General features: G+C 32.0%; 1 protein-coding gene across 2 annotated transcripts; it reads left to right on the top strand.

Moving 5' to 3' along the window:
* The first annotated feature begins 12029 nt into the window (after positions 1 to 12029).
* Positions 12030 to 15501, top strand: LOC131161403 (protein SPA, chloroplastic). Of its 2 annotated transcripts, XM_058117147.1 has the most exons (5): positions 12030 to 12342; positions 12424 to 12507; positions 12713 to 12764; positions 14202 to 14358; positions 15198 to 15501. In XM_058117147.1, the coding sequence occupies exons 1-5, from the start codon at positions 12178 to 12180 to the stop codon at positions 15217 to 15219; spliced, it is 480 nt and encodes a 159-aa protein (XP_057973130.1). In that variant the 5' UTR covers positions 12030 to 12177; the 3' UTR covers positions 15220 to 15501. The 2 variants fall into 2 exon arrangements, with proteins under 2 accessions (XP_057973130.1, XP_057973129.1); XM_058117146.1 differs by having other exon boundaries at positions 12054 to 12342; positions 14202 to 15501.
* Positions 15502 to 16557: the final 1056 nt, after the last annotated feature.

Here is a 16557-nt window from a genome sequence, read left to right as displayed (position 1 = left end):
TATTATTTAGTAATTTATATTAAAATAAATTAGTCAAATTAAATTGAAAAACTTATTCTTAAGATAGAATGAGAGAAATAAAAAAATAATTATGTTTACACTTTACTTTTATTATATTTCGAATTTACAAATTTTATAATAATATTATATAATAAAGTTTTAAAACATATCTAGTACTTAAAAAAAAAATAGTCACATATTCCATACATTGCTAAGATTTTCACTAGTACTTTAAATATATTAATAAGTAAGTAATATTATCTTTAAAATATCATTGGTTAATCTAGCTCTAATCACTTATAATTTGTATATTTTTTGGTGAGATGAATTTTTTTTTAAAATAAAACCATATTAAAATAAAAACAAAAAACAAAAATGATTTTTTTTCAATTTCAAAATTAATTCCTCCAAAACTAGGAGAAAAGTAAACAGAAAAAATCCATAAAATTGAGTTCCTTATATTTTTTCTATCTAAAACTAAAATATAAGAAAATAAGAAAGAGTCCGGGCTTATTCCTTTTCCTTCTTCCTCCTTTGTACCATTTTTTTCCCCCTACCAAATTTAGCATTGGAATTAAAGCGATTTATCCATAAATAGGAAAAACTTAAATTCCTATAGTAACCTTCTAAATATCACTCTTTTATTTACACACTATTTTGTAGGTATTGTATAATGCATATAGTATAATTATTTAAAATCGTGAATAAAAAAAGGTTTGATATTTATTAGGTAAGTGTATCAATACTCGTATATAAAGATTTGTTTTATTCTTTGATACCAGCACCACTTTTTGAACAATTTAAGATAATTTATATTTAGGATTTGATGCATATATATATATATATATACATAATTTAGATGTCCTTTATAATCAATTACAAAAATTAGTTTTCATTAAGTATAATTTGATGACTTATTTACTAGTCATAGTATTCTAACTTTTGATAACTTGCTATGACCGCCTTTAAAATATTGCAACTACATTTCAAATGTAAATAACATCTTTAAAAATGCAACATTTAAAGCTAAATTATTAATTTTTTTAAAAGTAAATAATTATATTGAATTTAAACAAAATATAATATAAAATTATATTTAATAATGTTTATTTACGTAATTTTAAATTCACTCAAATAGTATGTCGTGTAACTTAAAAACAATTATATTTTAGGATAAAAGACATTGACTTTTTCTAAGGTTTGATAAAAAGACAGGACCCTCTTGAGGTTTCAAGAATTCAGAAATTGTCCCTAAGATTGTTAAAAAGACACAAAGATCCTATTATATCTTACAAAGAAAACAAGTTTTTTAAGAAAAGATTTGTACTTTTTTAGTAAATTTTAGAGAAGATTTATGATATTTTTAAAATTTCAAGAGAAGTTAATGAAAATTTTGAAATCTCAAAAGAGGAATCTCTATATTTTGGTCAAACTTTAAGAGAGAGGTGAATGTCATTTGTCTTATATCTTATAATAGAGGTAAATATTATATATAAAATTTATGATTCCTGAAAAAAAAAAAAAGTAATTTCCGATATTATAAAGTTGGGCAAAATGGGCGCGCGGGTAAAATTAATTATACGAATGTTGCGTATTATGACTATCTTTTTGCTGAACGTACTTTTGAGCTTTCAAGCACGAGGGTAATTTCGTCCAATAATTAGTCGCGTGCGTAAACAGGGTCACCGACGGGTGACCCAAGCTCTGCTCGGTTGCGGATCATAGAGTGAGGATCTAATCGATGTGGTTAACGAGCAAAGTATATTTGTAGCCCCTAGAGAGGGGAAAATTACGGTGCAAGATTATCGTAAATAACATTAACCACCCCAATACTTTTCAAAATACCATTATACACCCAAGAGCTTTTGTCTTTTTTCACCACCTTGTCCTTTTTAAATTGCGTTTGGGTGGAAGTCCCACTCCCACTCACTAGTCGCGCAGTAGTAACGCCCCACCGGTTTTCCGGTCTTTGCTTTTGCGTCACTCTCGCTCTGCCACGGGAAAATGACCCGACCCATTACTTTTCCTTTCTTTTTTTGTTTTGTTTTATTTTAGGTGTTTTATTGTTTTTTTTGTTTTTACATAAATGTTCAAGGTATTTTGGGTATTTTTGTAATTAAACTACCAAAATGATAGACTCTCTCTATTTTGATTGACTCCAAAGTTTAATGAAAAAAATAAGACACTAACTCCTCCTAAACTTTGACAAAAAGACAAACATCTTTCCTCAAATTTTAAGCAATTTAACGATATCTCTTCATATTTCTAGGATTTCACAGAACTCTTCCAAAGTTTACCAAGAAAGCACTAATCTCACCTTATATTGTATTAAAAAACATGAGTTTTGAGGAGTGTAAGTTTCTCAAAAATCAAATGTTATGAGAAGTTTGTGGAAGTTTTTAAACCTATGAGGGAGTAAAGAGAGGTTCATGAAAATTTTTCAACCTCATAGGAGGTTAGTTTCTTTTTGCTAACCCTAAACTCTTTTATTTTCTTTTGTCCAAGTTTTATTTTAATTAAATATTATAATTTTCAAAATTCAAGTCTCGAACAGTGATATTTATTTAGAAATGTTAAATATGTAAGTATAAGTTAAAGTGGATCGAGTTTTTAATAACTCATTTGCTTGTTTATGATTAATTTATGTACAATAATTTGAACTATCAATAAACCTACCTCTTTAAACATCAGTCAACTCATTTACTCATTTGATTTTAAATCATATTGAGATGGTAGGTGAAAATCATAGCCTTAATGCTCACTCTAGGAATATATATGCTCAAGAATGGAAGATTGGGAACAAAATCTTTAAGCACTCTTTAAGAATAGATTTAGGTAAGTACAAAAATACTATACGAAAATTATGGCCATAACGACCACTATAAAATCACATGTATCTAAGTACAAAAGATAGTAAATCTTTTAGGGTTAGATTTTGATGGTGGTGAGAAGGTTCTCCACCACCCATGACAATGATGACATCACTATATTTTTTACAATATTAAAAAAAAAAAAAAAAACTTAAACTCACCAAGTGAGCATTCCTCGATCGGGATTTAGGAGCTAATTAAGTTAATTTCTAGGCTAGTACTTTTCTTTGGCAAATTAATTACTTTTCAAGTGTGGATTTTTCAAAAAGTATTTAAGAATAATCTTCTCTTAAACTGCATTTGGTAGCATAAATTCTAAGTTTTAGATTTGCATTTAGATGAATTTAGACAAATTTATAATTTTATATTACATCTTATTCAAATTCAATACAATTTTATATCCAAAATTTCTTGAACCATTATATAGTTTTACTTACAAAATAAAAAAATTATTTTTTGTTTCTTATAAAATATAGTGTTAGGTTGTAATATAACTTGCATCAGAAAATGTATTGGCAGTGATTAAAGTCCACTGAAGCTTCAATAATATGAGAGAGAGAGAGAGAGAGAGAGAGAGAGAGAGAGAGAGAGAGAGAGAGAGAGAGAGAAAACTCCATGAGCGACTAAATTCCAAGCAATACATTGAACTAACCGTTGCATGCATTGCGTTGCCTAGTCAACAATTACATAATTAATATATTGGGGCCTCTAATAATTAATTGAACCAGGTCAATTGCTAGCTCACCCGCTTTACTAATTTACTTTTTGAACATTATCCCCACCTTGCTGGGAAATAGTAAAATACAAACTCAATTTTTTATTTAATTTCTTAATAAATTAGTTAAAGAAGAAAGAATTTGGCCTAGTGGTTCATCTTCCTATCGATGGAGGTTCAAGATCTGAAAAGTTTTTGTCAAAGATAAATTTTAAAAGCATAATTTAGAGATAATTCATCTTTCGTCTCATATCATTTTTATCTTTTCAATGATCTTGACGCCCTTAATACGAAAGCTCCATTTGACTGAAGTCTCTAATCTCTATGCTCCACGTATACCATATTCTAATTAAAAAGAAAAAAAAATGAGAATGAAAAGAAGAAAGAAGCCATCAATGTGTTTAGATGTATCTTAATTTCTAAACCTTGATTATATGCATTATTTTTATTTAGTAATTTATAAAATTATTAGACACTTCAATATGAGTTTATGGATTTTTTTATCTTACATTTGGATTAGAATTTATATGGGTTTGGACAAATTTCAACATATATAATTTCATATCCTATCCAAATCTAATACAAATCAAAATCTAAAAGCTTTCCCAATATAGGGTTTGTACACCCATGGATACAACAAATCAAAAGAATTTTTTTTTTCTTTTACAAAAACAAAAAAAAAAGCAAGAAAAAAGCACAACAATTGTTAGGTTTTCATTAATTGCATCTATAAAACTATTTTAAATGTTCAACTAATTTCTTTATTTAGTAACATACTAACATTACATTATTATTCAAAATATCCTATAAATCTCTCTTTAATTACAAAAAAAGAAAAAAGAAAAAAAGACATAGTGACCAAACCTACCTATCTTTTTTTAAAAATTTAATCATTAATTAATAATATACTTATTGGAGTTTGGTGGGCTGTCACTCTTTGTCCCGCCTTCACTTCATTCTTTTTATGAATGTTCATCCAATCTCCCCTTTGATTCATCCATTTATCCGTTGGTTATCCAAAAGCATTTGGTTGTATCCACGTCATTTCCCGGGGTCCCATTCAAGTTATTCAGAAATAAATTAAAATTAAAAAAATAAATGAATTGGGCCCTAAACAACCTCAGCCTTAAATTGGGCCCAGCCCATTTTAGTTGGGTGTTTCCTTCTTATTTAGCAGCCCGAATCCGGGCCCACGTTTTATATTCCCCAACAATGTGCAGTCCCAATCAATAAACAAAGGAGAGAGCCTAATTACACGTAAAAACATTCAATTACTCAAAAGTCTGGCATCAGAAATACATATATATTTTGATAATTAATGTTAATAATAATATCAAAATTTAAGTATTAGTTTACACCATTTATTCAATAAAATTATAATATGAATAAATTTATATGAATAATATAATATTTTATAAAAAAAAATTCATGTAATACATAAAATTTTAAACATATTACGAACATGACATTTGATATAAATTTATTTGCCTGTATTTATATATGTTTATGTATATATATGTGTGTGTGTGTGTGTGTGTATATATATATATATAATTGTAAGAAAAAATGTATTGTATTGAATATTTTAAAAATAATTCTAATCATTTTTCTAATTTTAATTTATATTATATATGTAAACAGAAATATGACACAATATATATATTTCTATATTTTTGAATAATATAAAAAAATTAATTCTCTAATTTAGATTAATTTTATAACATAAAAATATTGAGAATGAAAGTGGTGGAAAGAGATTGAGTTCGTACCATTTTAAAAAATTTATTTTAGTGGAATTCATTAATATTTGGGTTTTTAAATATTGTCTCGTAAAATAGAGAAAGGAGTTTTAAAAATAATAAAAAAATTTAATGGATCAAATGTAGATAGAGAGATGAAGATGTATGGCCACTATCTCTATTAGAGAGAAAAAATAAAAGTTGAATGTTAAAAAAAAAATTAGTAAGGGAGTCATGGGGCCCTTCCTTCTCCCAAAGAGAGATGAAAAAAAAAAATGAATGCAAAAAAATAATGGGGCCCATGAGACCATTCATACGTCTCTGATACCATTCACACAACGGAAATAATTAAACATTCTCTAATAAAATACCAAAACTCTATACTATTTAATCCAAAATGTATATTTGATGGGGATCAACATGCCTTATGTATTCCTTTTACTAATATGATGACACATAGGCGACCTCCCGATGTCCACTCCTTTACTGATATGGTGACACGTGGACGACCTCCAGATGTCCACTATTATTTATATCTATTTTTTAGGAACACATGAGATCAATTGAAGATCTTCTACTTTTTTGATTGAAGATTTTTTTTAATGTAAAGACTTTGTTATTGTGTTAATTTATATTTTTCGTGGTTATGTTATTTCAAGATTATTAGGTGCTTGAAGACCATGCTTGAGGACCTAAGTGAAGTATTGAAGTAAAGGCCAACTCAAAACCCATGTGGACCCCACATGGCTTTTGGACCCTGCATGGATCCAATGGGCCCCACACGGTTTTGGCATTTCTTTTGGAGTATGTTTAAATTTCAAATTTGAATTATAATAATGTAAGACAACTAAATTTGACTTGTGTGCTTATGAGTTGGAGTTTATTGTTTTTTAGTAAGTATTAATTGTGTTAGGTTAATAGTTGTTGAAAATTGCTGAGAGTTGTTGTTGAAAGTTGTTGAATTTATTGCTTTGTCTCCCAGGTTATGCCTATAAATAACCTTCTTATTGTAAGAACAAGATATGAAGTTGAAGTTTAATATTGAAGAAACTTCTCTTTACTTGAGCTTGTAATGCTTATTCCTCTCATTGTGAGTGAGTAGTGTGAGACTACGACGTTCTCTTCAAAGATCAAATGGTGAGAGACTACTAAACTATCCAATGACTTCATCAACCCCTCCTCCATCTAATACTCTCACGGCCCCTATCAACACCATACGACCAACACCTTCATACACCCACACGATGATCATCATTTACACTTCATTGCTGCGTTCATCTTGTGATTCAAAACTTGTATGAAAGACCTATGGTGTGATCTAACTACGTGTGGAACAACGTCAAGTCATCCAAACCAATCTCTTGGTAACTTTAGTACTTGTGTTTGAATCCTTTGTTATATTTTGTGAACCATTGCTAGTAGATTAAAATCACATTTTGAATAACTCATTTGATCCATAGATTACAATATTGGTACTTGCTAGTTAAAATCAATTGTATAAATATTAGTTTGCTAACATAAAACTTTTATTCTTAAATCTTTGAAATAACAACTTTTTAGTATATAACTTAATTCCTTTGTGAAAGAACCAATTGGAACTTAATTGTTAGACAAGTCATACACCTTTTCAAAATCCTTGAACGTATGAAATAAAACATGATTTATTGTGTTTATGTTCGGATAATTAAATTCTTAAGTTAAAGTGTTTAAGTGTATATGCTTGTGTTAGGGATGAATCGTAGGACATAAGTTGACCATTCCCGTCCTACATCAATATCCATCCATTTTATATTACATAACCAGAAATTTAAACATGACTTTTATATTCCAGTATCTTACATTCATTCACAGTCACCAAAAACTAGACCTTACCCTGGAGCTTGCTAAGCTTGATCACCAGAAGGTCCTGAAAAATTAATAATTCGCTGGGGTGAGACACTTTTCAGTAAGGATGAAATAAATTATACTAGTGTGTGGCAGATGAGTTTTAGTGTATACAAAATATCGTTGTTTGTTAATCAAGAGCAACTGACAAGCCATATGCAAACTGTACTCACACATACATAATCAATATTTATAGCAAAAGTTCTCTCGAGAATTGGGAAAATTATACACCCATACATGCAACGCCCCTTTGCTCTGATACTGTTTGTAACCTTACCTTTTAATTTGGGTGCGGTTACAACTAATACTTATTAGGGCACTCACCTTACTTAGTAAGCCTTCGGGCGGAAAGTTTTACTTTGTCATAAATATTCATGCATTTAAATTCACATACTTGTACTGCACACATTTGACATTAATCATATCATAGAGATCCACGTATACATGTACGCCACAACACATCCACACAGGAAACCATAAATAAGTTTCACATCCACATAGGATACCACCACAACACTTCATAGTCGACAATCACTGTTACACTCTCACAATGACCTATCCATAGTATATTAGTAAAACAAACTCCTCAGACTTGCCAATGTTTTATCCTCTTTTATATAAATGATAATATAACGAACTCCTTGGGTTTGCCAACGTTATATCGTGATTTATATCTAGGCAATATAACGAACTCCTCAGACGTGCCAATGCTATATTGTGATACACACGAATAACCACACAAAGCAAATCATCCAAACACATCAAATCATTCACCACAGTAATCACAACCAATTTATTATAAAAAACTATTCTCATGCCACACGATTTAATTGTTAACCATACTATTTTTATACTATTAATCAATAGTATAACCTACTCACATTAATTTGTCCCTAAATGTGTATTATAATCAAATCCATCATTTTCAAATGCCTAAGCTGTTCAGAAAATTAGTACATATATATACGGGTTCATATAATTGAATTTAACCAGTTCAAACTTAATAAAAAGTTGATATAACTTATTCCCCTTACATGATTCCTGAAAATAAGCCCGCAGGGGATCCTAATTCGTGCCTGCGACGTACGCGCCAAACCCTTGTATTCATAAACCTTAATCTAGTCAAATTAACCCTAGAACATTCTCTATTTAATATTCCTTAGCCCATACTCCTTCTATAATTAATAAAACTCAAAAACAATTTCCTTACCATAAATTTGGAGTGGTGCCTAAAATGCCTGATTCTCGAAATTACTCTCGTTAATTTGCAGAGAATTGCCGCCAAGATCCTAAAAATACGTTTATTAGCTGATTCATGCTGAAATCAGGTGAGAAATCGAGGAAAGAAGGGAGGAGAGCCACAACCCTAGAGAGAGAAAGCGAGATGATATCATTTTCCGTAAGAAAATGATTCAAGATCTATTTATAAGCTGCTGTACCCGTCGACGAGAACATAAGATTTGTCGATGAGTCAAAGAAGAACTCTCGTTGATGAGAATAGGGGTTTGTCAACGAATCCTTAAATCTGTGATTTCCTCGCTCTCGAGATCTCCTTGTCGATGAGCACAGGTGCTTGTCGACGAGTCCCTACTGTGTTGCCCCTTCATATTTTCTTCCTTCTTATTTTATTATTTATTTATTTTTTCTTTTCTTTTCTTTTTCCTTTTCCTTTATTATTTTCATTGTTATTACTTTTCTGGGTCTTTACAAACCATCCCAATAAAGAGAAACTAAACTACATCATAATAAATGTCGGATTTGCCTTTATATTGATAAACAAAACTACAATTAGCACTCTGTTGAGTATTTTTCTATCAAAGTAACTAGTTTAAGAAGTTATATCATGAGTTTTCTAAATCTATATGAAACAATAGAGTAAATTATTTAAACTCATTTCAGCTCAAAAATTTTAAACTTGAAAATCAACTCAAATTTAATTAATTTTAAACATTATTGAAGTAGAACTCGACTAAGTTATAAATTCTCAAATTTTAATTTATGGTTGTTTGGTATTATTTTTGTTTGTTATTGTGTAGTGAAGCAATGTTTTTTTTTTGTATGATTGCAAAGCCCAACCTATCACGCCCCGAACTCGGTAATGGGACCCAGGGGTGAATTAGTAACCTAACTTGTCCCTGTATCATACAAATCACCAATGATACAATACCAAATGAATGAGGGTCTGACTCTATGGGGTTTTCAAGCACCCTATACACATTCACAAATACGACAAATAGGCAGCGGAAAATATTCTTTCTATACATATTTCGTGCCATACCAGAGTCTATACAAAAGGAGTTTAGGCTCCATAATACAAAATATAAACCCGATTGCCAACCATAACCCCAAAATGACAACCCGATAAAGTCCTAGCACTTACACAAGCGCTATCCGCAATACACCGACCACTACGCTCTCAACACAAGGACTCTAGTTCCGGTTACTCGAAAGACCTGAAAAACATGTATGTACGATAGGGGTGAGACACATCTCAGCAAGGTAGATCCAGATTATATCGGTGTGTGACATTTTAGTGTTATCATGACATGAAACATACTCAGTTCAATGCAATTTCAGTATTTTCACAAAATAGTTTTAGTATAGTGCATCACACGCACACACACATGATCAAGTAACTTGGTGTCGTCACGCCCTTCGGTCCGAAGCCGGCCGGCATTACATGGCATCCCCGGCACATGGAGTAGCCCTAGGCTCTCATGGCATTGTATCGGTACAACTGATGGATCCACACCCTTCGGTGATCAGCTGGTAAGGTTCACGCCCTTGGATATAAAGCCGAACACTCTTGCCAAACATGACAGTTGATATTTTACACCCTCAGATATAGAATCGGACACTCTTTCACAACCTAAAACAATTCGGAACTCAGTTCCTATTTCATTGCAATAAAACACAACTCATGCATGTTCATATAACCAAACATCCACACCCATTTGGTAATCTAAAATCATGATTATCCAAAAATATACAGTTTAAACAAGTCAAGGCACGACCATCTCCATAACACAATATATATCACAATATATTCACTATTTTCCAACGAAACTAGAGATGCAACCTAATGTCCCCTTTTCCCCAAAACTATAACATGAAAAACCTATAATTTTACCCGTTAGATTTTCCCAAATGAGTAACCAAAACACACACAGGATTGTGAACCACAGTTCTACTGAGTTCGATTTCGAAAATAATCGACATAAACAAAATCCCCTTGCCTTTCCCCAAAAAATCCAATCCCAAACTTTACGACTCCTAAATAGCGAACTGAGTTCTCAAAACCTATAAATCACAGTACAGAATATACTTACAATTCAATTCCCTACAAAACTACTGGAACGGAAATGAAAATTGAGCCTTACCTCGATTTTGAGCCAAAACCCGAAAGTGCTTGAAATGAAGATTCGATCCGTAAATATTGAAGAGAATCCTTCCCTGATCCTCGTAGTAACGTCGGATCGTCGATTCAGGCAACGTACAGTGAAGAAATCTAGAGAGAGAGAGTGTGTCTTTCGAGTTCCTAGAGAGAGAGAGATTTTCTTGATTACTTTGCTTAGAAGAAAAGGAAAGGATATTTATAGCCCTTTGACTTGGCCAACCTCATCGACAAAGAAAAAATGACGTCTTCGTCGACAAGTCAACGTAGATAGCTCGTTGACGAAACGGTGACCTCGTCGACGAGCCTGAGATTTTCGGTTTCCAAAACCCACTCGACTTCTCCTCGTCGACGAGCACCTGAAATTCGTCACCGAATAGCAGAAGGCCTTCGTCGACGAACTCAGACTTCGTCGACGAAGCCTGCTCAATTACCTTTTTGCCCTTCTCTTTATTAATTTAATCCATATATCACGGTTCGGGTTCTTACACAACCAACCACCCAAAGTGCCAAAGGCACAACCAAATAATACATATCTACAAATGCCTCTTCAAAATGCAATTAAGTGGACTTGGACCCCAATATCTCCACAAAGAAAAATAAGAAGTGAACCACCAGGTCCAAAGCTTGATTTGTAAAACACCATATTTAATCCAAAGACTTGATTTGTAAAACACCATATTTAAAAAATGAGCTGTTACATTATTTTTGTTTCTATTGTTGATTTTGATAAAAATTAAAAAAATTAGACTTTTAATCTATAAATAATATTAAATACATGTATAATATGTACAAAATATCCAATGTACCAATTATATAATTAAAAATATAAATTTATAAAAACTCAATTAAGTTTGAATACTCACAAACATAATTTGAAAAAAAAAACTTTAATTCAAGTTGTTAAATTATTTGGGCAACTCATGTCAAATTTCATAAAATTATTTTAATTTGAATAACTTGAGAATTGACTCGAGTGACTTATGTCTAGACGTAATTACTTCATTTAGTAATTTTTAAAAATAAATAAATAAATAAATATATTAATTAATTATTAAGCTTGATGTTTTAGAACATTAATTATCAAATTTTTTATTCTTCATTCCGTATATTTTTATGCTTTTATTTTATAATTTAATTAAATAAGTTTATGTGTCTTTATTAATTTTACCTTCCAACCTATCATAAATTATAAGTTGACAAATATGGTCAAGTAATTAATATTAATTTTTTTTATTTAATTTAATTATTTACATAAAATATTTTTAGAATGTTAAAAAGTGACTAGTTTGAGTGTGAGCAGCTGTACGCGCAGTCATAAGTTAATGCGTAATCTAGTAATATCATTAATTTAATTTTTTTTTAAAAAGCTAAAAATAGAGACGAGGAATGGTGTAGATAAATACAAACCACTAGCTGCGTGCCACGTGACTTCTCCGTGTGGTAGCTGGTTGATATTGAGAACGGTCCCACATATCCAAAACCACCGCCGGGGAAGCTCAGATCTCCATAAGCTTCCCCGAAGCCCGAAACGGAGCCGGAAAACTAGAAAGATTGAGAAGAAAGGTAAGTGAAATGTCAGTTGTACCCTCCTTTCTTCGCCTTCACTCTCCGTTCCTTTACTCCTCTCTTCACCTCTCTTCTTCTTCTGCTTCTTCTCTCATTAACAAAACCCTAAGAAATCGACGGTCAGCGGCATCATATCCGTGCATCAAGGCTCTGGATCTTGATCAAAACACGGTCGGTTTCATCCTCTACATCCCTTTCTCAACTTGTTGTTCCTGTTAAGTTAATTTGGGAAATGTTGATAGTGAATTGCAGATAGTGGCGATATCGGTGGGGCTTGTAAGCGTCGCTGTTGGGATAGGAATTCCAGTTTTCTATGAAACCCAGATAGACAATGCTGTAAGTTTTTCTTTGAATTTCGTACAGAATTGATTTTAATTTAATTTTTTTTTTTTGATAAATTTATCTCTTTTTTGAACTGTAAATTGAAATCCAGATGGGCAATGCTGTCAGCTTTTTTTATTTCGTAAATAAGAAACTTCTAAATTCAGTATTTTTCCTTTTGAAATGTAAAGTGAAGGGATATATTCTTTCTATGTTGCAGGCGAAGCGTGACAACACTCAGCCTTGCTTCCCCTGCAATGGATCCGGAGCTCGTAAGTCATTCTCTTTTTGGTTTCCCCCATCGAAGTAGGTTGCAATTCTTAGGAATGCCATGATGCAGAGCGCATTACATTATTGGTATTTATTTTGTTTTCATTTATTTTCTGGAAAGAAAAGTTACACTTTCTCGTCCCTAATTTTTTAGGTTTGTCAATTTGATCCCTAATATTTCAATTTAGATGTATTAACCCCTAATTTCAACATTGTTGTTTCGTACAAATAAGACCAATTATGTTATATGGAGCAAAATATTGGTTGACTACAAAACAACATATCCAAAAAGCAAAAGCTTTTGAAATGAAAATACTAAGATGGATGGATGGTATAACGTTAAAAGATAAATTAAGGAATGGACATATTCACGGTAAGTTACGCGTAACGTCTGTAGAAGATAAGATAAGGGAGGGACGACTCATGTGATTTGTGCACCTACAATATAGGCCAAATAGTGCGCCGGTGAAGAAGATTCAATTAGTTATTGTGAGGAGCAGTAAAAGAGATAAAAGCAGACCTTTGAAATGAGATAATGAGTAAGGATTTAATAGTCATAAATTTGTCGAAAGAAATTGCCCATGAGTGCATAAATAAATTATGAATCGGATTCATATACAATCTAGTCGGACTAAAGGCATGGTTTGTCATTGTTGTTGTTGTTCCTTATAAATCCACACAAATCCAAATCCAAGACTAGAAATCATGCTCTTGAACACCACCCTAGTCAATTATAGGAAAATTCAAGCATTGACTTGATGTTTGGTTTGCAAAATGGAATGAGATGAAAAATTGAATGGACAACATATAGCAATCAAATTATAAATTTAATTCCATTCCATTCTTGCTTAACTAATGAGTGTTGAGTTCTAGTGTAACTTGTAAAATATGTAGTCTATATGTGTTGAAAGACTCAAAGCATACTGGACTAATGCATTGGCTCCCAAGTCAGACAATAAAATCAATGTGTAAACATTTGGAAGAGTTTTTGTTTCTAATGCCTTGTTTTCTTGTTGCTTTTTGCATAGTGAAGAAGAGGAGAGAATGGGAGGGAGGGGAGGGTATTATTCTTTATATTTTGACAAAGAAAGGAATGTTGTAACATAAGAAAGAGAGAACATACAGAAAAGAGGATATTCTTGCTAGTTTCATTGTTGGTAACTCCTTTTTGCAGATCCTCAATGAAGTGATCACAATACAAAAGGGGGTTTAGTTATTCAACTAAACAAATTTAACTATAAAGCTCGACTTTTTAATTAATCATCAGTATAAAAATAATCAACAAAATCATAATTTTGCTATTGTGTATGAGGGATTCTCTTGATGTGATGGTTAGATATATCTTCACCTTTGATTAATTTAAATGATGTTTTTGAATCTTTACCTTTTCTCTATAATTTAATGATGGGAATGTCTTTTTTTTATCTCTTGTTCTATAGAGAGATGCAGATTTTGCATGGGAACTGGATCTGTGACAGTGGAGCTTGGTGGGGATGAGGAAGAAGTGTCAAGATGCATCAATTGTGATGGTGCTGGATCTTTGACATGCACCACATGTCAAGGCAGTGGTATTCAACCTCGATACCTTGATCGCAGGTACAAGTCACTATATCCTATCTTAATTACCCTTGATGCAAGCATGGAATTAACAAATAGTTAGGAAAGGAAAAACACATGGCTGTGTACTTTCCTCGTGTAAAATGATAATATGGATTCCAGTTCTTACAAGTAACCTGTTGGCAAGCCACAACTAATTAACCTGCACCTGGAAAGGGATAGTCAAGCATGAATAGTTAATCACAAGAGGCCACCCATCTAAGCCCCCCAAAAAATAACCAGGGAATGAACTAATTCAGTTCAAAACATTAATGCGATGTCTGGTGCGCTGAAATGGAATATATTGAGAGTGGAATGAATGAAAAATTAGAGGGTTTATGTGTAAAATTGTACAGATCAATTTCAGTGCATTTCATTCCATTCTTGCATATCAAACAACTCGTAAGAATGAAGGGACAGATATGACCAAATCAGAATATGCGCGCGCGTGTATGTGAGATTGTGCAAGTGTATTCTTATCATTGTATTTATGTTTAGAAACTTAGAGCAGAACTATGATAATACCAAATACAAATGTTTGGTATTTTACTTGGAACCATCTGGAGAGACAATCCAGCTGCATGCTCTAGATGAGAAAATTAGTGTATCAAAATCTTGATTTTAAGGGAGAGAGTTGGAACTTCCATCTGTGTTTGTTTTGCGGAATGGAATGGGGTGAAAACAGATGAAATGAAAATTTGAATGGAGAACTTGAAAAAAAGTGATAAAATCGATCCTAGTCTGCCCAATTCCATTTCATTCTTATATACCATACATGCATTAAATTAAATAGTGTCAATGATGGTTTATTTATTTATTTACTTTTATAAACTGAGCAGAGAATTCAAAGATGACGATTGACTCTTCGAATAAGCACGATTCAGGAATTGATCGAGATGATGGACGGAGGATAATTAACTATTAGTTGATAGGACAAAGATAGAGCCAATTCATTGCTTTCTCTCGGTTGAATTAATGTTTCTCCGGCCTCCTGTTGTTGTATAGTTCTATGAGCAATGTAGCATTCTCCTTTTACACAGCTTTCATGCTTCTCTTGGTAAATGTTTGTGGATAATGGGGTGCTTGAGATTGCCTCAATGGCACCAAAGGTTCAATTTCAGATGTTAAGACAATTTTATTTTATTTTTTTATTTTTATTTTTTGATTACGCCGGGTTTCCTTGGTTCACTGAGTGTCAACCCTTGCCAAGACTAATCCCATGCTTGCGCCAGCCGAGTTCACAGCCATCACGCAAGAGGTAAATCTAGATATATAGCACAAGTGGCAGGAATCGAACTCAGAGTTATACCGACAAGTGGCCCCCCTCCAAGTCAAGCCCAGGACACCGCTCAACTTACCATCAATTGGATTCGAACCTGGGGTAATACCTCGCCCTTGCCACCCGGTCATGTGCTCGGGGGCTATGTTAAGACAATTATTGTGAAGGCATAAACAAGTTGATGTCGGCGATTCTATGGAATTCAGGCATTTAGGTTTTTTTTTGGTTTTTGGACACATTTTAATCTCGGAATTCCACAATAAAGAAATTACCATTTTCAAACTGTCATTATACATGAAAACAAAAAAATAGACTAAAGGATGATCACAAGTATCCATATAGTTGGTTTAATTATATTGTTTAAGGTAATGGATCAATGTTACCTAGATTGTTTCACGTTCTACTTTATGAAATGGGAACATGATCTACGGCTTGTACTCTAAAATGGGGAATGCTAGGGGTATATTTATTTAGATATATTGGTAAAAAGAAGTGTGGTGTAACTTTTGAAGAGGAAATTGAGTTGTTTCTAAATTTAGAAAAGAGTTTGTCACAGAATAAATTAAAAGTAAAATGTAATGATTTCCTACTCTTACCTAATAAAATTTTGTGTTATGTGAAAAATATTGAACTAAAACTTTGGATAGTTAGATTTAGCATTTTGGAATCAAAATGTATTTCGTTTTGGGGTACCAATAGGTGATTCATTAGGGTGTTAGCAGTTTTTGGTAACTAGGAAATGGATCAAGGTCACATATAGGACAAAACACCTACAACGTATTATTATGTATCACAACATAAAAAAATTCTGCCAAGTATTTAGGACACATTTAGTTGTAAAAGATAGTTTTTGTCATTTTTAGTTTTTTTTAATAAAAATATAAGAATGTTAACTAATAAATATTTACATTAAAAAGATG

This window comes from Malania oleifera, chromosome 8, assembly GCF_029873635.1.
Source record: "Malania oleifera isolate guangnan ecotype guangnan chromosome 8, ASM2987363v1, whole genome shotgun sequence".
Taxonomy (NCBI): Eukaryota; Viridiplantae; Streptophyta; class Magnoliopsida; order Santalales; family Ximeniaceae; genus Malania; species Malania oleifera.
Note: the sequence above shows the minus strand (reverse complement) of the source record. Positions and strands in the feature narration are given on the sequence as shown.